The 24,802-nt window shown below is 41.0% G+C and overlaps 2 protein-coding genes across 3 annotated transcripts; one reads left to right on the top strand and one right to left on the bottom strand.

Moving 5' to 3' along the window:
- Positions 1 to 220: 220 nt before the first annotated feature.
- LOC115766123 (parafibromin) lies at positions 221 to 2,929 on the bottom strand. Its single transcript, XM_030709944.1, has 6 exons — positions 2,855 to 2,929; positions 2,565 to 2,754; positions 1,340 to 2,489; positions 1,116 to 1,278; positions 628 to 769; positions 221 to 565 (listed from the first exon to the last, which is right to left on the bottom strand). Exons 2-6 carry the CDS (start codon positions 2,693 to 2,695, stop codon positions 529 to 531), a joined length of 1,623 nt encoding a protein of 540 aa, XP_030565804.1. The 5' UTR covers positions 2,696 to 2,754; positions 2,855 to 2,929; the 3' UTR covers positions 221 to 528.
- Positions 2,930 to 2,992: 63 nt separating this feature from the next.
- Positions 2,993 to 24,763, top strand: LOC115766120 (protein neuralized). Of its 2 annotated transcripts, XM_030709940.1 has the most exons (3): positions 2,993 to 3,307; positions 21,276 to 23,011; positions 23,517 to 24,763. In XM_030709940.1, the coding sequence occupies exons 1-3, from the start codon at positions 3,283 to 3,285 to the stop codon at positions 23,766 to 23,768; spliced, it is 2,013 nt and encodes a 670-aa protein (XP_030565800.1). In that variant the 5' UTR covers positions 2,993 to 3,282; the 3' UTR covers positions 23,769 to 24,763. The 2 variants fall into 2 exon arrangements, 1 of the variants encoding a protein (XP_030565800.1); XR_004018178.1 differs by lacking the exons at positions 2,993 to 3,307; positions 21,276 to 23,011 and adding an exon at positions 23,198 to 23,442 and having other exon boundaries at positions 23,517 to 23,598.
- The last annotated feature ends 39 nt before the right edge of the window (positions 24,764 to 24,802 follow it).

The following is a 24,802-nucleotide window of genomic DNA, read 5'->3' as shown; positions in this document are numbered from 1 at the left end:
CCCGGTTTTTAGAGCTTAGAGCTTTGAAGTTAACATTTTCAGTTCGGTTATCTTGTACAGCTTAAAAGTTGCCCTGTTATATTTATTAGTATTAATTGTACAGTAATGCCTACTGTTATAACCGTTCTGTCAATAGCTTACATGTTGACACAGTTAACAGATAATTAACATTAGGGCCATGAAACCTCACTGTACATAATTACTATTAATATTTCTTAAAAAAAATTAATTATTCGTCTTATATATTTTTTATTAAAACTAATTATACAAATTATATATTGTTTCTTAGCTCAGTTTCATAGATTACATTGTACAAGTTGAACAAACTTTTAGCATAACTAGAACCGCCCGTTGCCTACAACAAAGTGGGTAGAAAAAGTGTAGTGCTGGACCATCTATCAGCGGGCTAAAACAGTTAACTTTCTGGGCCATAGCCATTGGCTTGTTTTTCCTATTTTTCTTCTTTTCTTTGTTTCGTTGTTAAGTGTAATGCTAACGATTGCGCGCTCAACGTTAACTTCCCAGTATCTAAAATCGTAAATCTGGCTTGTACTTAAGCATGTATCTGCAAGAGAGGAGACCATTAAATAACTAACAATAATTTCTTGAATATTGAAGGTTGTATACTTGTCCAGTGTCTCCCAAAATTTGCTGAGCACGGCGCGATCCAAATGCCTTTTGTTTTGGGATAGACGCAACAGCGTCACAGACCAACGCTCCACATTCGCATCCAATTTCAGCTCGCTGAAGCATAAATGAAAGGCGCAAACTGAAAGAGAAGAGCAACAAAATAAGTATATAGAAAACAACAGCTATAAAGCTATATATAGTAAATCGATGTTAGGAAAATAATAGCTATTGATTTGTGCGCTTCATACAAATATATTGATTGTTTCTATGGAAACTATCTAATATAATGATCCGATTTATCCCGCTTCGAAACTATTTTCTGTCTTGTACTGAAAACGGGCCTAATGCCACGTTTCATGTCAATGTTGATTTGACTGATGTTGACATACAATATATATATTGTATGTGTGTGGAGCTGTCTCCTTCAACCAGATTACAATACGCTCGACAAGGTAGTTACACCTATAGCACTTTTGTGAACATACTCTTTGAGAAAATTTCAACGGGATTCCCATCCCAGGGCCAGCCTTTGAATTGCCATTGTGGTCCCATGACGAATACAGCGACAACGCGCTGCCAATCCTGTTGGCTGAGCTTGATGGGATTGTCAACAACGCGATACGAGACGGTCTGATTATTGCGTTTGCGCTAGACGATAAAGAAATTTGGGATTAAAATTAACTCAGAAGTGTGATAAGTGGCAGCTCACCTGCAGCAGCACCTCGCTTTCGCGCTGACAGCCCTGTAGCTTTTTGTCCGACGTGGACATGAAGCGTAAATCTTGCAGTATATCCTTAACATTCAGCATAGTTATAAGGCTCGTGTTGGCAGACGGTATTATGATTATAGGCGTGCGTGATGGCCTCTTCTGAGGCCCATTAGCGGGCAGCTGTCGCGCCTGTGCCGTGGGCAGCAGCTCCTTGGGCGCTGCACGGGAGACAGCTGTGGGCGTTGCAGCCGCTGCGCCATGTGGCATGTTTGCCTGCGCCTTGCGCTGCGCCAGAGAGCCCTCCGTCACGGATTTAAGCGACATGCCGTGATATGTACCCAACGTGTCAATTTTGAAGCCTTCGGTCTCCTCCTTTTGGCGATTAAAACGCTCCTGATCGTAACGATTGTATTGAGAGAGCTGTGGCTGTGGCTTCGTAATGCGCGCCGGCTCGGGCATCTTAATGGGATTTGGCACCTGGGGACGATTACGTCCCTCCTCGCGCGCCTTAATGCCCTGCAGCATGGCGAAAATGTTCTTGGCAAAAAGTTTGCCCGTGCTCTGAAGCACTGAGGTGCGTGTGCGCCATTGTCGTTCGCGGCTTATGATATCCTTTGTGGAGTCCACATCGTAGTCGAGTATGGCGCGCAGATCTGTGCCCATGGCCTCCTCATTATCCGTGCGCTTAATTGTAGTACGTTTGTTGGCCAAACGTTTCGCCTTGATGGCTGCTATCTTTTCCACTGACATCGTCTCCGACAGGGACTTAATGTTGTCCATATTGACGGCAGTTTCCTTTTGATTGACATCCCAACGCGCCGCCAGCTGTTCGCGCACCTTTTGCACTTGCGTCTCCTCGAAGCGCGACTTCTTGGCGGCCGTCTCGCCGCTTGTGGCCGCATCCCCATCCGCTGTACGCTTCACTTGTGTGGGTATCTCCAGCGGCGCGCTCTTGTCGATACTGGCACATGTGGGCGTCTCCCCATTGAGGTAGGCGAGCAGCTCCTTACGATCGGGTCGATTTACGGCGGGTATGTCCTCCGCCGCGCACTGACGCACATACACCGAATGCTGGAGCATAACATTCTTGAGCAAGTACAGCAGGCACTCCAGCGTATAATATTCACGTGGAGCGCCCTTTTTACCAGAGCTGCAAAAATAAATTACGTTGTGAAAAAAAAAACAGAAGAGGCATTTTTAAGACGTGGCTTGGCCAGCTACTTACCCATATTTGAGATAGTTGGTCTTGACACTTTTAGGCCAGGAGAATTCACCAAATATAATTTGATTATCACGCTCGATTATTTCCTTTTTGTTTATGTTGTATTGCCGCAAAAGACTCAGTGGATCCGCCATTTTTGCGTTGCCTTCGGTTTACGCTCCACGAATTGTCGTCCTTGTCGTGTTGCCGCTCTCTGTTATTGTAACAATTTATTAGGCAACTGGCAAACACTTAAATACTATGGTAACACAATTGCAATTTGCTTTTATTTTAGCATATTTTTCATTTCTCACATCGCGTATTATGGTTTGCTGCTGCTTCTTCTTCAACCATCAAGCTGTCAGACGACACAACTACTCGATGCCCAAACGCTTCAGCGTTGCCAGACTGCAAGCGGTAAGCATGATGTTGCTCTAATCGATAAGCAATTCGTCTATTGTGAACTGGCCATATGAGTTATATCGAATTGGCCTGCCGGCAGCCAACCAAAATAAAAGAAAATGTGGCCACTAAAAATGAAAAACGAATTAACTAATTGTTTTACATTTCATGCATAAAATATGGAACAGAACGCCTCAGTATACGGTTACTTTCTTAATATGCATACGGCAATCTAAGTGCGTGCAAAATTTGGAATGTTAGTGAAAGCTTCAAGGAAATTTATACCAAAATAATCTAATCATTAGCTACTAATGAGTAAGCTGCATTAAATGCAGTAAGCATGGGTCAGTCGGCAGGTAAAATCGGTAAGCCAAATAAATTTGTAATGTGTTTGCATAGTGCATTATTAATATTGGACACACAAAGTGAGTTATGTGTTATGCCTGTTTTTGCATGTAGGCTGCTAAGTTTGTATGTTTTAGAAGAATGATAAAATTTCTATAATGTATTCGCTAGATTCTCTATGGCACAATTGGCAATAGTTAAAAGTTGCCTGCCGCATTCCAATGGGGTTTGTGACCTTCCCTCGCCCCATACACGCGTGCAGAAACAGCTGTTTGCCTTAGCGATGACACTGCGAGGGCTCGCGATAGTTTTCAAAACTACTCAATCGAAAGGCGTTACAACTGAAAGATAATTGAATAAGGTGGCAGCGCTAAAAACAAACTGCAGACTCTTGAGCTCTATATGATCCTAAAGATCAATAATATTCTGCTGAAAGGTTGCGTACTAATTTAAGTAAATGCAATTACTTGATAATGCACAAAAAGAAATCGAATCCGGCAAGGAATTCTTTATATGTTTTTCTCCAATGATATATTATCTTAAACGAAATCTTTAAATCGATACGTTTCCACGTTCGGATATTTTTGTTTCGTTTCATTCCTAATTGTATGTCTGCACTGGATCATTATTTACCAACTTTTGATTTTCTTGAAGTAGTATCACAAGAGTAGAAGTAGTATAAAGAGGTATTATAAATAAGCAGACATAATGTATAAGTATCTATGTAATACTTCCTTAAAGGCACTTGGAAAAGGACAAAGGACCATGGCTTCATCAAATACTCCCTGAAAAGGGCTTGGTTAATACCTTAACCTATATTAATGACGATTTCAAATTTGCTTACCTTACCTTTCAAAGAAACTACAAAAGCATGAGCAAACCATGGAATATCCTTTAAAAAGGACTTATAATAATTATAACGCTTAGAAATGATCTGAATTAAATTGGGTACTTATGTATGTTCTTTATCGACATAGACACCATTTTACCTAACAAAGCGCTCACAAAACACCTGTACAATGCGTACGAGCACCCTTTTTATCCCTTGGCCAAGGGTAACCTGTCTCTATGCAATAAGGACATCAAATCCTTAAGCAGCTTAGAGCTGCAGAAAGTCAAAAATTCTGAAGTACTCGACGCCAAGGAGTGAGAGAAACTCTCACGCGGCTATAAAAACAGTTTAGGCATCGGGATTTCAATCAATAGATGGGCGCGAACTTTGACGTAATGCAAGTACTGCGGGTTACAGGTGCCCGTCCAGTTACCTGTCCTGTTACCTGATTACAGTGCCCCGTTCTACCACACAGCAAATCAGTGTTTATATCCCTGATTTCTATGATGATTTCTATGCAGCTGGCAGACAATAAATTATAGAGTTTATGGCAATGATTTCTTACAAAGAAGCTTGTCTGTAAGGAAAGGACAACGAAGGATAATGGAAAACCCAATAAGTGAAAATGCAGCGCACACATTTGCCAGCACACGGGCCAGGTAGGAAAAACGCACAACATTTTGACCATGACCGAAACAAAGGCCAAGACAATGGGTGAGAAGCAAGCAAGGACCCAGCAAGGACCAGCTACATATCAGCCTATGTGACTCGCTAAATGCGCGAGTTTTCCCAATATTTAAACTTTCCGCAAACAGCTTCTAACGGGCCACAAGGCTGCATCCACAAGATACATTTCCCGTTTATTCCCGCTCTCCACATATGTTGATTTTTGGCGGGTATTTTTCGGGGCAACGCGCAGCCCGCGTCCCTGATATTTGATTAGCGTATGCGGATGCGACTGCAAAAGGAAGTGACGGCGTGCAAGCCCAAAAAAAAAAAAAAACGCTAGATTTCGATCAGTTTCACCCTCGCCCACGTCCCGTCTCGCCGTGCGGCACAACTGCCGCAGTCCCAGCCGCAGGTATGCGGCACCCAAGAGGTTCGTCTCTATATATAGACTGTTTCCTATACATAAACTATACACATGTGTACACGGTAAACATTTTGGACTTATGTACATACAAATAAATTTTGGTTAGAATTTCTACTTTACGATCTTCATTTATTATCAAAAGTAGAGAAGAAATAACTTATATTTTGATTTAAATGCTAGAACCCAAAGTGTTCCTGCGTATTTCTCAACTTTCAATATTTATTAATTTTTTGAGTTAACGAATAACAAAAGAAAGATATTGTCTGTTAGCTTAACTTTCGATTTCCCTGAACATCTTTAAATTTGTAGCTCTAAAGTTTAGTTCCCCTCGTGCTTAGAGCATGAATAGATCAGCAAAAAGGCATTCTATATACATATATATACCATATCATATCATATTTCAAAGTTAACCAGCAATTGTCATTTAATTTTCATATTTAATTTGTTGTACTTTAACTCACGTTCACTTAAATCCTTTAAAGTCCAACCAAATGATTTGAAAAGTAACCATTAATTTTTTACTGTGCATGGAGTAATGCCTGCTGCTGTCGATCTCAAGTGCTTGCGTAATTTTCTTTCTTTTTCATTTCCTTGTCTTCAGCCAGGATTAGTTTTCTATATTTATGTACAATACACACAACTGTTATTGGACTCTCTCTCTCTCTCTCCGTCTCCGTCTCCCTCTCCCTCTCCCTCATATGTGATCCTCGGGATCCTTTGCATATGTCGTTTTCTAATTAAACATGCTTTGGGCAACATTTTCCTTTGGATATTTGTTACACTTTTCGTCTCAGAGCTCTGTTCATTTTATTGATCCGAGTCCAAAGATAATCGAATGAGTTTTTCTATAGCCGGTTTCAGCTGCTCTGCCGAAACGTTATCCAGGTGTTTGCGATAAGAATATCAAATATTTAAATTGCTTGAATCTAATTTTGACTTCTCCGCACGCTTCTCTCTTGCCCTTTTCCCATATGCGAAAAGTGTTTATTGGAAATCATTAACAAAACTCGTTTAGCTTGTGATAACATTCATATATTTCCTATTCTCATTTAAGCATTTAGGTTTATGTAAAAAGAATACCCCATTTCATATCTGTTGCTTTCGCTAACTTATCTATAAACCACTTGAACCCTTTTTCGTAATATATTCAATTAAAAAAACTCTACTTTTCTGTCCCTATATTGTCATAGGTTCCAATTTAGATGGGCGACAATTTAATCAATAACTTGGTTAACTTTTTTTTTATCTATTTCACGTTCGAGCTTAAACTTGTCTGTCAAGGTTGGGGCATTTACATTTACCTGATTATGCTGAAATTGAAAAATAATAGCGAAATTGTGATAAGAAATTATATCGAGTTATTGATGTAATATATTATATTGTATATTTAACACAGTTCATTTTAAAGATATCATTACACAGTTCATTTTAAAGATATCATTTACTTTGATTTCTAAAATAATGGAAATAACTATAAATTTGAAAAAAAAAATACTGTTGAAGGGATTAAATAAAGTTATTTATTTTAAATAGGTCTAGTCAACTAATTTTGTAGAAGCTATTTTAGAATATATTTTCGTGGTTTCTCTATGATTGTTAAAGGATTTCATTTACTTTGAATCTCTTTACTGCCTTGATCAGGCCCAAAACTTGAAGCTATTCTCAGAGCACCACTTTTTCATCTATATAAGGTAAAAGTTTATCATTAGGAATTATTGTCTCTAAGTCGCGGCCTCTATATATAAACCATATCTGTCGCGTTTTTGTTCAAATTGTTGGCCGATTCTTCGCAAAACAAATAAAATATATTTTAAAAGAAAATGTCTTAAAGCTTTTGAGCCGAGCCGAAGCTCTAACTTAATTCATGCATGATTTAATCCCGTTACCCAAAAAGCGTTTTTGATCTTTTAAAGCTTTAAAGCTAGTGTTGAACCAGACGCTGAACTAGGGTGTGGGATAGACCAAATAAAAGCTTACAGCTTTTAAGCTCTTAAGAAACACAACTTCGTCTGAGAAAGCACGAGGTGTGAATCGAACCATTTTAAAAAGCTCTAATCGAGCGGTTCGATTCGTTGGATCCAGATTTAAGTCGATTCAACAAGCTTTAAAGTATTAAGAGAACAGCCATTGCAAGCTTTTAAGCTCTGTCTAGCTGCAGCAGGCACTCAAGCTTAGCTCGGACCTCATTTAAAGATAGAAGACTTCACTTTAGGAACATGTGCGTTAACAAACGCTGACCGCAGGACGCGTGATCTTGTGGTTTTCTTTCATTTAATTTTTTTTGTACTTTTTACTTTTTATATTAAGTATGTGGACAACTGTTGTCCGAGATGCGAGCACTCTTGATGAAGGATAATAATTGCTTTGATGGCCAGACCGATGACTGGTGGATGCTTTTACATACGTTGACAGCAGATGCAATTTGCCAGATCGGCAAAGGATCAACAGAGGCGGCGGCCCAAACGGACAGACGACCGGACAGAAAAGCATTTAAATTTTTGATATTAAAGTGGAAATGCATATTCAGCATCCTGGCTGGCAGCAGGCGCGCGTACCGCGTCCTAAATGCGAGGAAATACAGCTGCTGTCGCTGAGCCTGGGCTAAATACAAATATACCAAAAATAATATGAAGTAAAAAGGACACGCTGGCGAAACAGGAACCACAAAGGAGACCAATGCAAAATTTGCAAAACCTACCCCCAACAAATACGTGTAGATCAGTCGCATCTGTGGCTGCATTTCGCATTTTAAAAGGGTTTTTCAGTCTCTTGTTTTGTTTGTTTTACTGGCCACAACCAGGTGTAAATTTTACCTCTTCCACTCTGTTTTCCCTCGTATGCATAGGGAAGAATTGGGTTTCCGAATCGTTTGTTGGGCTTGGCAAACACGTGGCGGACGTGCGCCAGTTGTCTGTCTTCGATAAGACTCTTCCCTACCTTATATATACATATATATATATATTAAATCATATGCGCAGAGTATTTTGTTTTATTCTCCAATACACTTAGCGAAATGCAGCTGCTTGAAGTTCCAGTTTAACTAAGCTGAAGTTGAGCTCGTTTCCTCTTAAATATTTTTCAAGTAGCTAAAAAACATTCTGCAAAAACAATTTCAACTAGAATTAAGTAAAAGTATAATTATTTTAAGAATTTGCATATTTGAAATGGAGTCGCAAAATGTCTTATTTTAAGTATTTGGAGTCTTGTTTTTAGGCATGTCGGAAATATACAAAAAGAAAATTTTGCCGAGCTTCTGCTTAAACTAAGCTGAGTTAGTACTGAGGTTATGCTTCTAAAAAACCGAATTCTATGCGAAGAAAATAATAATAACTGGAATTAAGTAAAAGTTTACTTATTTTAAGAATTCTCATATTTGAAATGAAGCCTTTAAATTTCTTTTTTTAAGTATTTAAAGTCTTTTTTTTAGTGCTGCCGGAAAAAAACAATAAAAATCTTTAATTAAAAATTAATTCTCATCTTAAGAAATTTTAAACTTCTTCAAATTTGAAGCGATTTTCGCTAAGTGCAGGCCCCCATGGCTAGCAGCCTCGTCTCTCTGCCTGGCTGTCTGCCTGGGGGAGATAATTCTGGCTCTTTCGCCTGTTTTCGTGCAGTATTCAAATTATTTTTAACTTTAGAATTTTTATTGCACATGTGTGTGTCCCCATTTGCAGAAATATACTCTAGAGTCGGGCTCTATAGGGTCGCTCGCTCGTTCGATCTCTCCCACAAACATTTGGAAACATCTGCTGGCTGGTTTAAGGTTCCTTACCTTCCCTCTACTTCTACTGCTTCTTCTCCCTCTGCTGCCTCTTCTTCTATGTATTTGCCATTTGTCTTTGCCTTGACAATTGTCGACGTTCGGTTCTATGGCCTTTGGGTTCAAGGCTCTATTGTCCTCCGATGTCACATGGTTTTACGTAGTTCTATAGTTATTCTAACCGTACCATGTCATGGCTATTTAAATCAATATCTGTAGAAAATTGTCTTAAGCCAGCATTTAATGTAAATGCCAAACGAAAATTGTTATTCCCTTCTATAAGATTCCCAACTTTGATGATGATCTCATGTGCCTCATGCAGCCCATATTTGCCATAAATACGCCTACATTTAGTCTTGTATAGTCAAATATATTAAAGATATCTTATTTGGTTTGTAATTTCTTTGAGTATTCCCATGAATCATTATTAACTAATTTTATCAAAATCATTATCAAACTGATTTATGGCAATCGAGTACGATACGAATTTTCCACAATAATCGCTTTTACAACACTTGAAGTTTCAGGGGACTTCACAAATGTAGGTACTCTGAAATGCAAAAACCCCAAAACCCCTTGATTTTATATATTATATATAAATATATTATATATAAAATCTGGTGAAATACTTGTATGTGCATACATATATTCTCGTAACTGACTTTGCTGATAAGATATTAAACGGCTTAAATCTGGCTTTAAAAAAAAAGATTGATAATAACATATTAGAATAAAAAGTAATTCTCAATTTTGTGAGGTTAGGAACTCGCAAGATCAAAGTTGATATTCTCGTTTTTCCTTGATTCAAAATTCTTGGTAATTTCTTATTTTTGTTTGTGAGCTTCGAAATTCGCGAAATCTATATGGAAACTCTTTTGTTTTCTCGATGCGAAGATTTTTGTCATATTATAAAAACACGTTGCAAACCCTACTTTCCCAAAATGAACTCTCCCAAGTTCAGAAAAAGAAAAAACAATTTACATACTATTCCAGTTGAATTTCGCGTATTAACACTCAACTCTGGGCGGTCAACAGACCTTATATCGCCCCGTGGTGCCTAATAAAAAAGCGTCTTGAACTTTACTGAACTTTGGCCAAAAGTGCCGCAGAACAGTTAGCGGCGTCTTCGCAGCGCAAAAGAGCAACAGCAGCTTGGTCAAAACGCAGGCGGCTAACAAACCTGGGCTAGAACAGCCGCCGCCAGCAGCAGCAACAACAACAAGCGGCGATCAAGGTGCACAACGATCAGGCAGCAGCAACAACAACTGCGTTGAGGAAATTATAAGGGAGGTTCAATACACGCGAAAAGCAGGCACAAAAGCGAAACCATAGTAAATAAGAAACAGCTGCAAGCAGCGCTGCGTCGGTGTGTTGCCTGCTGCGCTCTCTCTTGCGCTCTCTCACACTCTTTTTTTGAACATCCTCTAGGCTAGAGATGTGCACTTGAGTTGGAGGTTCGAGTCACGCGGCGCTTCAAATGTGAAGGCTGCACTACCAAAAAAAAAAAAAAAAAAAAACAGAAGAAACGAAATAATTCTGATTTCTTAGCTTTCACACAGAACCGTGTGGTGCAATCAATTTCTCAAATGCTTGAGAAAGGTTCCTTTAATAGAATAGCCTTTCACTCAAATATGCTGCTACTTTACATGGCCACTGCAGACGTACGTAGATAGAAGACAGCACAGCCATCATTTAAATGGAGCTTATGCTCAAAGCCTTTGAGTCAAAGGATGCAAGCTTGATAGACTGATAGCCGCTCTGCAAATGCAGACAAACGACACGAAACGCACTCGTGCCTGTTTTGCGCTCACGCGCTCACCGCTGCTCAGCTGACGCTGGCGCTGACGCTGTCGCTGGCGGCGCAGCCTTTTTACTTTGCCCGTTGCTGGCGCTGCAAAGAAGTTTCAGTTATAAAATAAACGTCGAAGTGTTTGGTACGCAGCTGGCACTGACGCTCGTTCGTTTCGTTTCGTTACGTTTTGTCCGTGTTTGGTTCTCGTTCGCGTTTGTTTGTACCGTTGCAAACAAAATAAATAAATTAAAATACCAAAATGTTTTAAATGTATAACAAACTCTATTTATGCCAAAAAATATTTGCCAACCAGCAAAGTTTTTAGTTTTTGCCAAGCGCTTTTCGTCAGTTAGTTATTTTAAATTAATTTAACCGTTAACATGGGTCTATCGGATATACCAGCCAACTATATGCAACAAACCAGCCACAACCTGCAGCAACAACAACTTCATCATCATCATCACAATCACAATCATAATCATAATGCAGCAGCGGCTGCAGCGGCCGCCGCTCACGTTTTGGCTATGGAGAACAGCGAGCTCTTGATGAGTCCCAAGGACAAAATGTCCAGCAAAAAGAAAATGCATTTGCTGAAGAAAATCAAGAAACGCTTTGGACTCGGTTAGTACAAAACAAACTGCAAATAAACAAACAATTCAATTCCATTCCATTATTCAAATGTAATTACAGCGTGCGAAAATTCGTCTTGAACTATATAAATAATTCATGGCAAAGCTACTTGAATTAATTTTTGCATATCTTGAAAATAATTCCCACATACTATTAACCCAGACGCGCGTTTATCATGTGTGTGTCTATACGTGTGTGTGTGTGTGTGTGTGTGTGTGTGCTGTTAATGAATGCGGCAAAGATAAATAAATACATTTAAACGCGAAGCAACAACAAACAGTTTATGAATACATTAGCGTTTTTTCCCTTCCCTTTAAATCATTCATAAAACTCTCGGCAAAAACCACTTGAGATTGTTTAAACAAAAGCAATTCGCGTGTGTCCAAGATTAAGTCTCTTAAGTTAGTTTTTGTAAAGGGCAAACTTAGCCTGAGATTTTTTTGGTAAAATCTGTGTAGTTCTTCACGGATCTTAAAAGTTCCCTATTTTTAGGTTTATATGAAACTAAGCTTAATTAAAAATGAGGATATTCTTAATTTTTTTACAAAAACAGTTTTGATGGATAATCTCATAAAACTAGCTTTAACAGTAAATCAGGCCCTATTTCATTAAGGAACATATACTCTTTGTGTTTTAGTTTAGACTTTAAGAGCATTAAGCAGCTAAAACATTTTAAGAGATAATATTTCCAGGAATTTCTGAACAATTTCCAACACTAACACATTCACCGGAAATGCCTCTTGAACTCCTCTCGATCTCTCATCAACGAAAAAAGAAAAACAGAAACAATTTGCAAAGTCTCCATACCTTAAATGAACCAAAAAATAAAAATATTTATACACATACAATTACATACAGCACACATACCAAAACAGAGGCGATTATGTTTATTGTAGCGATTACTGCGTTCAGTTTTTGACATTTTGTTTTGATTTCATGCAGCTGGAAAAGCCTCTCTTGGCACGCTCTCGCTCTTCGCTCTTCGCTCTTGTACTGCAGGCGGAGCAGCAGAAGGTAAACTACGGGAGAAAAAAAACCTTACCAAGCCCCAAGCCAATGACGCATACATTACGACTTCCACCGCACCCCCTCTTCCCCAGGACAGGCCCTCCAAGTCTGGCCAAATGCCCCATTCAGCAGTCGCTTGTTGTTGTAGTAGTTGGATTTGTACGCGAAGCGCCGTTGCCGCCTTCGGCAACTGGGCAAAGCAGCCGTCAAAGCAAAGCAACAAAAAAAAAAGCAGGCAGAAGACAAGCTTTAAAGAGTGTCTGGAGGGGGGGCGTTGGCTTAAGGCGAGTTGTAGCTGCGTTTTTAGGCTTACCCGTTGCCCCTTCCAATTTCATTCCAGTTCGTTTTGAACGTGCGGCATTTGCGCTGCGTATCGGTAATCAATGAAATTACTTTGTTTTTGTTGTTGCTGCCTGGAATCAGCTGCTTGTTGCTGTATTTGTTGTCTTTGTTTTTCTCTATTACACTTTGTTAGCAGTTATTGTTGTTGTCATGTACTCTGCTTCTTGCCCGTCCGTTGGCATGCCATAGACACAGCCGTCGCTTTTGACTTTGGCTTTGGTTTATCTGCTTTTACTTGAGCTTCTCACGGTTTACTTTTGCTGCTGCTGCTGCTGCTGTTGTTGTTGCTGGCGCTGCCAACTTCACTCAATTTTCAAATGCATTCTGCGGGCTTCATTTGTTACGCGCCGACAAATATTTGCCCAGCAGCGCATCTCACACTCCCCCGAAGCACACACACACACACTTATATAAATGTTTATGTATGTGCGATAAATAAAAATCGCACAACTTTCAATTGCTTCTCTCATTTTCGGTTTGCTTTGCCCATGAGCTCATTAGTGCCGCTTCTGATGCGTCATCCTTTAAAACGTTTGAATACTGCAAAAACACACACACACACACACACGCACACATAAATTATTTGATACTTATTTTTATTTTGGTCAAGCTGATATTTACTAAGATAACAACGTATTGGCGATCGCAATTTCTGTTGAGTATACATACACACTTTCCAGGAAGAGCGCAACTAATTGTCACATAAAGAGAGTCTGCCTAACCCCTAACGCCTCTTAGGCGCACATTTAAAATCTCATGTATTGGGTTAACTTCGTGCAGCTCAGGGATTTAAGGCTTTAGAGCTATAAGAGAACTGTTTTTAAATATTATAATGTACATTATACAGGTTCCAACAACAAAGTAACTGCGCTTTTGCACTCAAGCATAAGTTTTTATCACAGTGACCCACATAGTTTTCATTTCTCTTCTCCCGAGTTTATCAGTTAATGAACCAGCCTGACAGCTGAGCACATGCAATAGTCGGGCATACATATCTACTGAGAAATAATGTTAACAGTTTGCCAGGCGAATAGATAATAGTCGTCGTACACCCCATAGATACACGATAAAACCGTCTTGGGTGTCGCAACAACGGGCAGGTAGCAACAGGTAAGGCCAAGATGCGGGTCGGGACAAACAGCTGCCTTCCACTAGGCTCTCGGCAATTAACTCACGCAAAAGGTGGCCCAAGAGGCAGCTCGCACCAATTATGCACGCGCCCAATCAAACACTAGGTGCCTGCATACCTACGGGCCGTATCAGCCAAGTCCAAAAAAAATTCAGCTGTTCATCGATTGGCTTTTTATTTCGGGCTTGTGTTCTTGTTTCGCTGTCATGTTTTATTTTTTATGTATATATTTTTTTGTGGCGCTGCGTTCGCATTATATTAAAGGTTGGCTGTTCGTTAATGTGTCGGGAACTAGATTTTTTGCCTATGTTGCGCATAAGTTACGCTACTTTTTCGCAGCTGTGCATGATTATGAAGAGAATATCAAAATTCACATGATGCGCCTATTAGCTGAGCTAATTTTAGCTCAATGGAACAGCTGGAAGGAGAATGACAATTAAGAGAACAAAGTCATGCAAATTTGGAAGGGCTTGAGCCAGACTACATAGAGACAGAGACAAAGCGTAACCGCTGGCACGTACAGTTATTAAGCTTTTCCAAGTAATAAATACGTGATAAAACAATAAAAATCCACTTGCATTATTATCTACTCAAATGCATTGTTATAATGTTATAATGATGTGTAAGCTCTTCAGCTGTCTAGGTCTATTAAGCGCGTGCTTGTGTCTCGCTCACTCGCTCTCTCGCGCTCGCCATGCCTGAGTGATTTAATTACGAAGAGGCAGAAGCTGAAGTGGTCTAAGAGCTGGGCAGAGGGGCTGCGACGCTGCTGTGCAGTCAAGTGCGCCGGCTTCTCACATATGTGTGAGGAAATGCACTGTGTAGATGTTTGCGTGTATGCATATGTATGTAACTCTTCACTAGCCCTTTCTCATCAAACGTAGAAACAATTGCAACGCTTCGATAAACAACAACACAACGAAACGGAAGAGCGTCAAGTCCGCCATCTTATCTTTATAAAGTATACATAGCTTATGTTATTTTCATACTTTATGAATATCTACATATGCATGTATATATGTACATTTCTTCAACTGAAACGGGCTCCAATTCCTATTTTGAGCACTGCGCTAGCTTCTTGCCAGGGGTCGCATGCTTCGCTGCGCATATGGAAAACAACCAAAAGCCCCGCCCCTCCCTCCCTCCTTCTCTTCAGATACCCATATAGACAGACAAGACTCATAAACAGCGCAACTTGTAAAAATAAACCATGTAAAATTTGATTTGGCCACCCTCGCGGCAGCTAATTATACACATGTACATAAATATGTTGTATGCGTGTGTGTGTGTGTGCTTGATAGATTGAGACAATATTGTGACGCTGGCAGTCATTGAACCCTTGAGGTGTGATCAGTTTTTTTTTAGCTAAAGCGCTACAGGAACTTGCAGCGAGTGCAACTCAAACTTTCAATGAATTGTGACTCACTATGGCAAGGGAAATTCGGCTGCAGGGAAATTTAACAGTTGTTGCTCTCACATTAAAACAATATCACAATTGTTGCCATTACTTTTACTCTTCAACAAACACACGCACATCAAATTGTCATGCATCCCATGGCAGTGTCATCAGATTTCGCTTAATCGCATAAAAAGTGCATTGTACGACTGCAGCAACATCAGACAGCAGCAACAAAAACATCAGACCATAGTTTTGACCTCTTGCCGGCCCTCGGCTATCGTCGGCCGTTTATTGTGCAATTATTTCTTGTTCTTTTATTATATATATATATATATATATATATATATATGTGTGTGTGTGTTTTTTTTACGCGCTCTATGGACAATTTGCTCATTTGTGCTTTTACGGCTTCTAAAGTTGCATTGTGTTAGAGCGGGCGGCAGACAGTGTGCGGCGGCGGAGTGTGAGTATGTGTAATTGGCCTGATGCTTTTGCGGTTTCCGCTGCGGCAGAGCGGAAGCGGTTTTGCATGCACCAGAAGAAAACAGCAACAAGTTGCAGAGCGGGCAGCTTTATCAAGTGCGTCTCTCTCTCACACACTCTCTTAGAAAGCACAAATTTGTTTTCAAAATTTACGTCAGCGCTTCTGGCCTACGCACCGGTTTTTTGTTGTTTTGTCATAGGTTATAGGTCACGTGTCGCCCAATATTGTCATTGTTGCCCACGTGCGTAGGCAATTTTGAACGTGTGGCAACAATTAACACGAAGGCCTCTTTAATTATTGCCGGAAATGCTTGACAATTAAAGTAAAGGCGTGCAGGCGGCGGCGGCGGCGGCGGCGGCGGCGGCGGCGGTGCCTGTGTAGATCGATTACAAAGTGTATCAATTGATGCGGCCCACGTTGCCACTGCGTTTGTTTGCGTTTGGTCAATTGACAAATGAGCAAAACTTTGAGTGGGTGCTCTCTTCAATGGCGTGAGCTTTCGCTTAAGCTTCAACTTGTAGGCTTGTCCAACTAAAAGCCTACATATTAACTCTCATTTAAGACGCCCAAGCCCACACATACCAGCACACATATATACGATCACAGGGAAAATTAGTTAGAAAAAAATGCCGATTGCGTGGGCAGCGCATAACTCAATTTGTGGGCAGACTTGTCTGGCCAGTGTTGCCACTTGTCAGGCAATTCTCACACCCATAAAACCTGCACCATGAACTCTATGCGAAATTCTTGTGTACGCAACAAATCAGCGTTAATTTATGTTAATTAATTGCACACAATATGACGCCATTTATGAGGGGCTACAAGTCAACATACAATAAAAAAATGTATGTGTAATAATAAAAAAGAAATTGTTGATAAAGAAACCACTTGAATAGTTATTTGCTTCAAGGCGTCATTCATGCTGTTGATATGAAAAGCTTTATATGAATTGCTTTCAAAATTCTTCAACTCATTCCGAGCCCTATTAAAGCTTAATAACTATCTAAAAATTAGTTAGAAACCGTTTCCAACTTATATTTTGATTATCTACTGATTGAAGGCATTAACGAAAGGCTTTTCTTAATTATTTGATTTCTTCCATATTTCAGCATAAACGCTTAAAGCTCCTCTCCTTCTTCTTACGCTTCAAAGACTTTTAGCTTAAAGCTTGGCATGGCTTATCCTTAAGCTATTGTTTACAAGACTTTTTAGCCACGCTTCAAAATCACATGACTTTATTTAATATTTGCCTTGGCCCAAGCTCATTTTAAAGATAATCAATCCTCAAAAATTGGTACACTTAAAGCTTGTAAATATCTTGCAATGCGATTCGAAGCTCTTCAAGTTTCAAACTAATGATCAGTCGGCTCCAAATGATTTCTAACGATCAATTTACAGCCCGTCGCTGTTTTGTGCTTTGTGATCTTCATCGTTGATCTGTTACATGAAGCGGCTAACAATGGCCCAACTGGGCAATTTGAGTGCTACCTCAGCCATTTTTATGACACCTGCATGATTTTCACATTTTTGTTATTTTGTTTTTTTCTTTCGGTTTTCAGTTTTCCACCCGCTAGCTGCAAAGGCAGCTGCGGCTGCCCCTTTAAGAGTTTACTCATCGCTGCAGTTGCAATTATTGTAGCTTGTTACAGGTTTTTCAGCCGAAAATAGTCAAGCATCCACAATATATATATATAAATGTATATATATATATATATTCTCCTATATATACAAATTTGGAGTCGTGGGAATTTTTTTATTTTTTGCTCACGGCCAGCGTGGGAAATGTTTGAGACGCGTCTGCACTCAACGGTAAATCAGGTTTTTCCTTTGGCCAAAAACAAAAACAAAAAATGTACGAAAATTTGCCTGCGATCGTTTGGCAGATCGTTCGCTTCGTTTCCAGCTCGGCTCAGCTCGGACACGTTTGCCAATTTGATGATGTCGAATGTCGATTGTCGGCAAAACTCCAAAAAAAAAAAAAAAAAAAAAAAAAAAAAAAAGCTGAACTTGCGCAGTCCCTGAATGATTGTAATGTGTGCCTCAGATTGGCCAATTTGCGTATAGCTGATCCTGAGAGTAACAAGCTAATTGCAATGAAAATAAATATTCAAATTGCACTGATATCTAGTCTCCACAGATATACACATCGCAGATCGCTGTATCACTGAGATCTACTCCACTCAGCTGCTCTCTACAGAGATCAAGTTTTCTCATTAGCGATCGATAAATATACGATCGCAACTATTAGAGATATAGAAGCACAATATGATCGCTTCATTTGATCAACAATCAATTAATCATGGAAGCATGATATATTCTAAAAGAATTCCATTTTACAGATCCCCATCGTGATTTTCCAATCCATTTTGCTTACGATCAGTTTGAGTTTATTTGTCATTTGACATTTGCTACAGAGATCTATATTTATTTGATCGCCGCTTGTAAAAGGGGCAAAGACAGTGCTACACAGATCTAAGGTCATCAGGTATTTCTACTTCAGTTGTTCTATTTGACTTTGTTCTACTCTACTTCAACTGATCAGTAGATAATTAATATATGTTTAGCCGCGATCTAAATATAAATGATCGCTTTTTTTGACTGCTGATCAACAAATTTTCACTTCCTCATATTTGTAGATATCTATACTATGATCTTTTCAGCTGATCATTAACACATGTTGATCTAATGAATAAAGGAAATTGCCTTAAAATCGAATCTTTGTAGAACTGATCTATAGACCATTATATATAACTGAGATGAAATTCTGTGATCTTTTCTGTAGATCATTTACTCTCTCCCTCCCTCCCTCCCTCCTTCTACTACCGATCTACACATTGATGATCTCTAAACTCTTTAATCCTTGTACCCACGATCATTAATGATGTTCAGTGCAATCATTATCCATCCGGCGGTGCTCATCGTGATCCCAGTCGCATTTTCCAATTGAGCGCCTAGCTGCGGGCCCAGCTAATTAATTGACCATGTTGCGGCCAAAGTTGCCAGCTAATTGATATGATCGTCGCGTAGCGCGTTAACCGTTTGATTTAAGCGTTGGATCGCAAAGAATAAAAAGAAGAAAACATGATATTACGAGTATTTCATTCATTCGTGTCGACAACGTCTGGACTATTGAGGTCTGTGGCAAAAAGTAGGCGTCGCCGTTGCCGCCAGGCGACATCCTGCAGCTAATAAGCCCCAATACACGTAGACGACAACAAAGAAGCAGCAGCAGCAAAAGTGGAGCCGGCCCAAACGTGATTTCCGACTTCCTCGTTGCGGCCAATATCATAAATATTGATGCAATGCATTCTGCGCCAATGTACTCGGTCGGCCTAGCTGCAGATCTTTGGTATTGTTTTAACTGGTCTGCTGCTGCTCTCGGCCAAGCGGAAGTCGGGCTGCTGCTGCTTCCTTTGGCCCAGACTTCCGGGCTGTGCCGGAAGCGCGCTTAGCATATGAGTATGAGTTCTGCTTTCTGCTTTCTGCCGCGTTCTACTTGAATTGCAGCCACACAGATTTTTCTGCTCACATGCAGTTCCCTCTCCCCCCCCCCCCCCCCCCTCTCTCTCTCTTTGCACCCCTATATCATGGTCGGGGCAACGAACGCATTGAATTTCAACCCTCGATGGAGATACTTTGCCTTGTCTCTAGCTTAGTTTCAAATTTTTTCTTTTAAGCGCTTTTCGTAATTTGAACATCTGTCGTTTTTTTCTCTCTATCTCTCCCTTTTGCATTTGTTCGTCGCCAGCAACCCCTGTTGATCGCCTTGCTACCCTTAGCCGCATACAGGGTTGTTTTACCTGTCTCGCTGCAGCTGCCTCGCAAAGGCAACGCCTTGGCGCACGGGCAGCTGCCACATGCCGCCTGATCAAATAATGCACAAAAGGATCCTTCAAGACGCTGCCACCGCCTGTTGTGACTGTGTGTGTGTGTGTGTGTGTGTGTGTGTGTGTGTGTGCCTGCCTGTGTGTGTGTGTGTGACCCATTCCTGAGACGCTGCCACGCGCCGCATATCAACATGGTAATCGGCCCGCCGTCTGACGTCCCGGCCACGTCGTCCTGCTGTCGCAGTGCCTGTTTGATCTGTCTGTCGGCCCATTTTCTTCGGGCATATTTTGCAACTGTTGCCTGGCATGCCGCCGCATTCCATATGCCATGCCCCAATGCCGAAAACCTGTCGCCAATGCCCCGATACCTTGATCATTATTAATATCGCAGTTTACTGGAGCTTAATTTTTGTCTTGCGTGTGGTAATAGTCAGGCAGCTGCTGTTACTCTCAAGGGCTCGCAAGGTGCAATAATTGTAATGATCAGACGAAAAGTTATTCGAATAAACATTTAATTATATCTGGCGAGCATCGGTTATTTGCAAGATATCGATTCGACTTGAGATATCAAAGATTTATCCTCAAGCTAACCTATTTAAAATGAGCATTTGTACGATCTGGCATCTTCCTAGCAAACCATGTAATATTTCTTACCAAGATCTTTTAATTCTAAGATTATTGCTTACAATTTACAGCAACGCACAACAAAAGAAACGTCTAAGTTTTGAATTACGCAATGTTAAATTGTTATTCCTAGTCTTTTATTTATTTGAGCAAACATTTAAATGCGATCTGGCAACTCTTGTTGCCAAACCTTACCATCAGTTACAATCACCAGCTACATTTTATAGCAAATAGGCAGCACCGTCTCGAGTTACATTCAGTCAAAGGAAATAGTTTTTCACGCAGGTAGACTTTATATTTGACTGCGCACACACACACACACACACACTCTGGAGAAATCCAACGAAGCGTACGGATTCCTAAGCCATGTGCTAGTTCTCATATTACAAACTCTTAACAGTAGCCCCTGGCAAGAGGCATTAACCCCTTCGGCAAGTACCCTTAAAAGTTAGATGGCGCAGCACGTGACTTTGATGAGCTGGGCAGATTATTGAACTCTTTTCTTTTCAACTCGTAAATTGACAATTCTTTTAAAATTTCATTTCGATCAACTTTCGATATTCCTGCGACAATGTGTAGCAGCTGTTGCTATACGAAGTTCTCGGAAGAGTTCAAGTGTAATGTGCATAGAGTTCCATAGAAAGGTATGTGGAGTATATGTGACGAAATCCTCAAGTGTTGGGTACAGCTCTTAGCTGAGAAAGAGATGGAAAGCTATGACAGTGTTAAATTTAACTCCAAGCGCTTTAAATCGTTTACTCACACTGAAATTGGCAATAGACAGCTTTAAGCTGAAATAGAGCTTTAAGCGATATACTGAATATAGTTTAAGCTCACTTTAGCTTAAAGCTTAAGTAACCTACGTTAACTACAAGAATTGTATTGAAAACAATTAAAATAAGCCGCAAGCTTTAAAACTCACTCAAAAGCTTTAAAGCTAAAAGCGTCTGTTAAATGTGCTTTAACAAGCTTTAAGCTTTGCAATTTGCCGCGCTCTTTGTCAACTATGTGATTCTCTTTTACTCATATGCAATTCTCTCTCTCTCTCTCTCTCTCTCTCTTTTGCAGTTCGCCGTTCTCCCTCCTCCTGCCCGGGCCCCAACAATTTGCCGCCCCTGCAATTCCATACGGTGCACGGCGACAATATACGCATCTCCAGGGATGGAACGCTGGCGCGTCGCTTCGAGAGCTTCTGCCGTGCGATTACGTTCTCGGCACGTCCGGTGCGTATCAATGAACGGATTTGCGTCAAGTTTGCCGAGATCTCGAACAACTGGAACGGCGGCATACGCTTCGGTTTCACCAGCAACGACCCGGCCTCGCTGGAGGGCGCCCTGCCTAAATATGCCTGCCCCGATCTGACCAATCGCCCGGGCTTCTGGGCCAAGGCACTGCACGAGCAATACTGCGAGAAGGATAACATTTTGTACTATTATGTGAACAATGCCGGCGATGTCATCTATGGCATCAACAACGAGGAGAAGGGCGTCATACTATCTGGGATTGATACGCGCGGCCTGCTCTGGACTGTGATTGACATTTATGGCAACTGCACGGGCATTGAGTTTCTCGATGCACGCATTTACATGTACCAACAGCAGCAGCAGCAGCAGCAACAACTGCAGCAGCAACAGTTGCCCCAGCAACAGTTGCCCCCGCAACAGCAGCAGCAGCCCCAGCAACAGCTCGCGGCGCATCATCCTCTGCAGCAATCGCGTCGTTCGCTGCCCGGCGGCACCGGAGTCGTTGTGGATCACGAGCTGGAGCGTCATGTGATGCCGTCGCTGCAGTCGCTCCATTTGGCCGGCACGGCTGCCGGTATTATTGAGCACGATCTGGCGAACGGCTTGCCGCCGTTGCGCTACAATGCCAATGGACGGCTGATACCCGTGCCCTTTCACATCACGAAGGGACGCAATGTGCGGCTGTCGCACGATCGCTTTGTCGCCTCACGCACCGAGTCGGACTTCTGCCAGGGCTATGTGTTCACGGCGCGGCCGATACGCATTGGCGAGAAGCTGATTGTCCAGGTGCTCAAGACGGAGCAGATGTATGTGGGCGCCCTGGCCCTGGGGCTGACCTCGTGCAATCCGGCCTTGCTGCAGCCAAATGACTTGCCCAACGATTCGGATTTCCTGCTCGATCGTCCCGAATATTGGGTCGTTAGCAAGGACATTGCTGCGGCGCCGCAGCGCGGCGATGAGATCGCTTTCTTTGTGGCGCCCAACGGCGAGGTGAGCATCAGCAAGAACAATGGCCCAGCCGTCGTCGTCATGCATGTGGATCAATCGCTCCAGCTGTGGGCATTCTTGGATGTCTACGGCTCGACCCAATCGCTGCGCATGTTCCGCCAGCAGCTGCCCAACATGGTGGCCTACCCATCCCAGCCGCAGATAAACGCCGCTGCTGCAGCTGCAGCTGCTTCGACAACTGCCGCCAGCTCACGCATGCTGCCCATGGCCGAGTCGCTGAACAGCCTGAATGCCGGCCAGATGCTGGCCGCATCCAAAATGCAACTCAACGTTACCCAGTCGAGCAGCACGTTGGCCTCCAACGCCGGCAATGGCAGCCGCATGATCAGCATGCCCTCCAACGGGGACATCCTGCAGATACAGCCAAATGGTGGCGGCACAGTGCTCGTCGTTAATCTGCCGCCAGCCAGCAGCTCGCATGATCTCAACGGACAGCTGGCCGGGCGGCAGGCGGCAAGCGCCGCGGCCACCGTGACCAGCAGCGGCATTTTGGCCGGCGCCTGCTCCAGCGGCACTTTGATTAGCACCACCAGCAGTCAGCAATATATTGAGGTGAGTTGAATGAATAACAATTATCAGCAAAGCGATTCATAGAAGAGATTCATTTTGAATAATGTCCATCAATATAGCTGACATTTCTTAGGCGAGTTCCAAAAAGCTCCTACTTGTCACTTTAACTGTCTGGCAGCACGAACAAATTGCAAGCCTGTTGTTAAGTTGTCTGCGCCATCTCTATGCGAGAGTTTAATTTAATATATATGTTAGCCATTTAATGGGCTGACATGGCTAACATATTGCTTGTGCTTGAGAAATTTTAAGTTTATTTCCTTATTTTATTATTCCTACCAAATCTACAGTTTTCTCATTTTTATTTTGAATGGACATACTTCAAGCTCCAACTATCTGGCAGCACCACACATATGTGTCGTGTTGTTAAGTTGGCTGCGCTTGTGAAATAAAATCGAATTCCTAATTGAATCAATGTGATGAAATAATTTCAAATACTCGTATCCAAATACAATATTAATCTATTCCCTTTTCTTTGATACCCATGCAGCCGGTTGCCCAAAGCACCAGCACACTGAACGGCACCAAATGGAAGGACAGTCTCAGCGACCAGCAGAGCACCGATTCCAGCGCCGAGTGCACCATCTGCTATGAGAATCCCATTGATTCGGTGCTCTACATGTGCGGGCATATGTGCATGTGCTACGATTGCGCCATCGAGCAGTGGCGCGGCGTTGGCGGCGGTCAGTGTCCGCTCTGCCGAGCAGTCATACGCGATGTAATACGCACCTACACCACGTAGGAGGCCAAAGCAGTTATCCAAAAAACAAAGTACACACATACGCAAAGAAAACCGTCGTCTATTAGCACACACACACACACACACACACACACACTTAGCGCATTTTCTTCGAAAGACGCAGCAATTTCCTAACTTTGAACTCGCAATCGAATTAAGCAAGAAGTATAAATTTAATGTTTAGCAAGAGATTTGTAACAAGCGCAAAAAAAAAACAAAAAATATGTCAACACAAATTCGTCAATGAATTTTTTAAAGCAACTAGTATTAGCAACTAGTTTTGATAGCAAAGAAAAATTAAAAAAAAGCAACAAGAAATATAGAACCTGAAAATTAACTGATATTTTTACAGATAACTGAAAGAAAGACAAACTTCAAAAAAGAAAACTAGTTGTAGAAAAAAAAAGGAACACTGACTTTATTTATGCTTAACCTTAGCTCTACTCGTATGCTTAGTATAAATATTTAATTTTTTGTGATTTTAATGCTAAGTGCTGCGGCGACAAGCCAAAAGATTTGTTCAATTTAATTCAATTGATTTAAATATATATATTTAATTTTTTTTTAAGAATTCAATTGCGATGTATTAGCATGTTATATAAATATATAAAAAACCAAAGTATTTTTGTATAGCTCTTAATTTCGTAAAGTTGACAAAAAGTTGTTGCAAATTTACGTAGTTTTTCTATAATGACAAAATGTTTAAAAACCTGTGCAAAAGAATTGAAACACAAAATCAACTTAATATATTGTATTTGTTTATTTGGCGTATTTTTAAATCATTTTGGTGCTAAATGTTTGGATTGTAGCATAAAATTGTTAGGGTCTGTATGAAAAATTTTGTTTAAGCTTGCAGCAACTATATAAAATGCACAATTAAGAAGTTGAAAAACAAACAAAGTATATATAGAAGAACCAAAACTCTGCCGTCAACTTAAAATGTTTAAATGAAAATGCATACGCTAATAAGCTTAAAAAAAAAAAAAAAAAACAAGACACCAAAAGAAAAACAAAAAAAGACTATTTTAAGCACGAAA

The sequence above is a fragment of the Drosophila novamexicana genome, unplaced genomic scaffold (genome assembly GCF_003285875.2).
Source record: "Drosophila novamexicana strain 15010-1031.04,08,12 unplaced genomic scaffold, DnovRS2.1 tig00001062-arrow-arrow-pilon, whole genome shotgun sequence".
In the NCBI taxonomy this organism is placed as follows: domain Eukaryota; kingdom Metazoa; phylum Arthropoda; class Insecta; order Diptera; family Drosophilidae; genus Drosophila; species Drosophila novamexicana.
Note: the sequence above shows the minus strand (reverse complement) of the source record. Positions and strands in the feature narration are given on the sequence as shown.

Coding starts and splice junctions, on each gene's coding strand:
- LOC115766123 (XM_030709944.1), bottom strand. CDS start 2,695: ATGGCGGATCCACTGAGTCTTTTGCGGCAATACAACATAAACAAAAAG. Junction 2,490..2,564: donor ACCAACTATCTCAAATATGG/GTAAGTAGCTGG, acceptor TTATTTTTGCAG/CTCTGGTAAAAAGGGCGCTC. Junction 566..627: donor TTTTGGGAGACACTGGACAA/GTATACAACCTT, acceptor CCTCTCTTGCAG/ATACATGCTTAAGTACAAGC.
- LOC115766120 (XM_030709940.1), top strand. CDS start 3,283: ATGGGTCAGTCGGCAGGTAAAATCG. Junction 3,308..21,275: donor TCAGTCGGCAGGTAAAATCG/GTAAGCCAAATA, acceptor TCTCTTTTGCAG/TTCGCCGTTCTCCCTCCTCC. Junction 23,012..23,516: donor GCAGTCAGCAATATATTGAG/GTGAGTTGAATG, acceptor ATACCCATGCAG/CCGGTTGCCCAAAGCACCAG.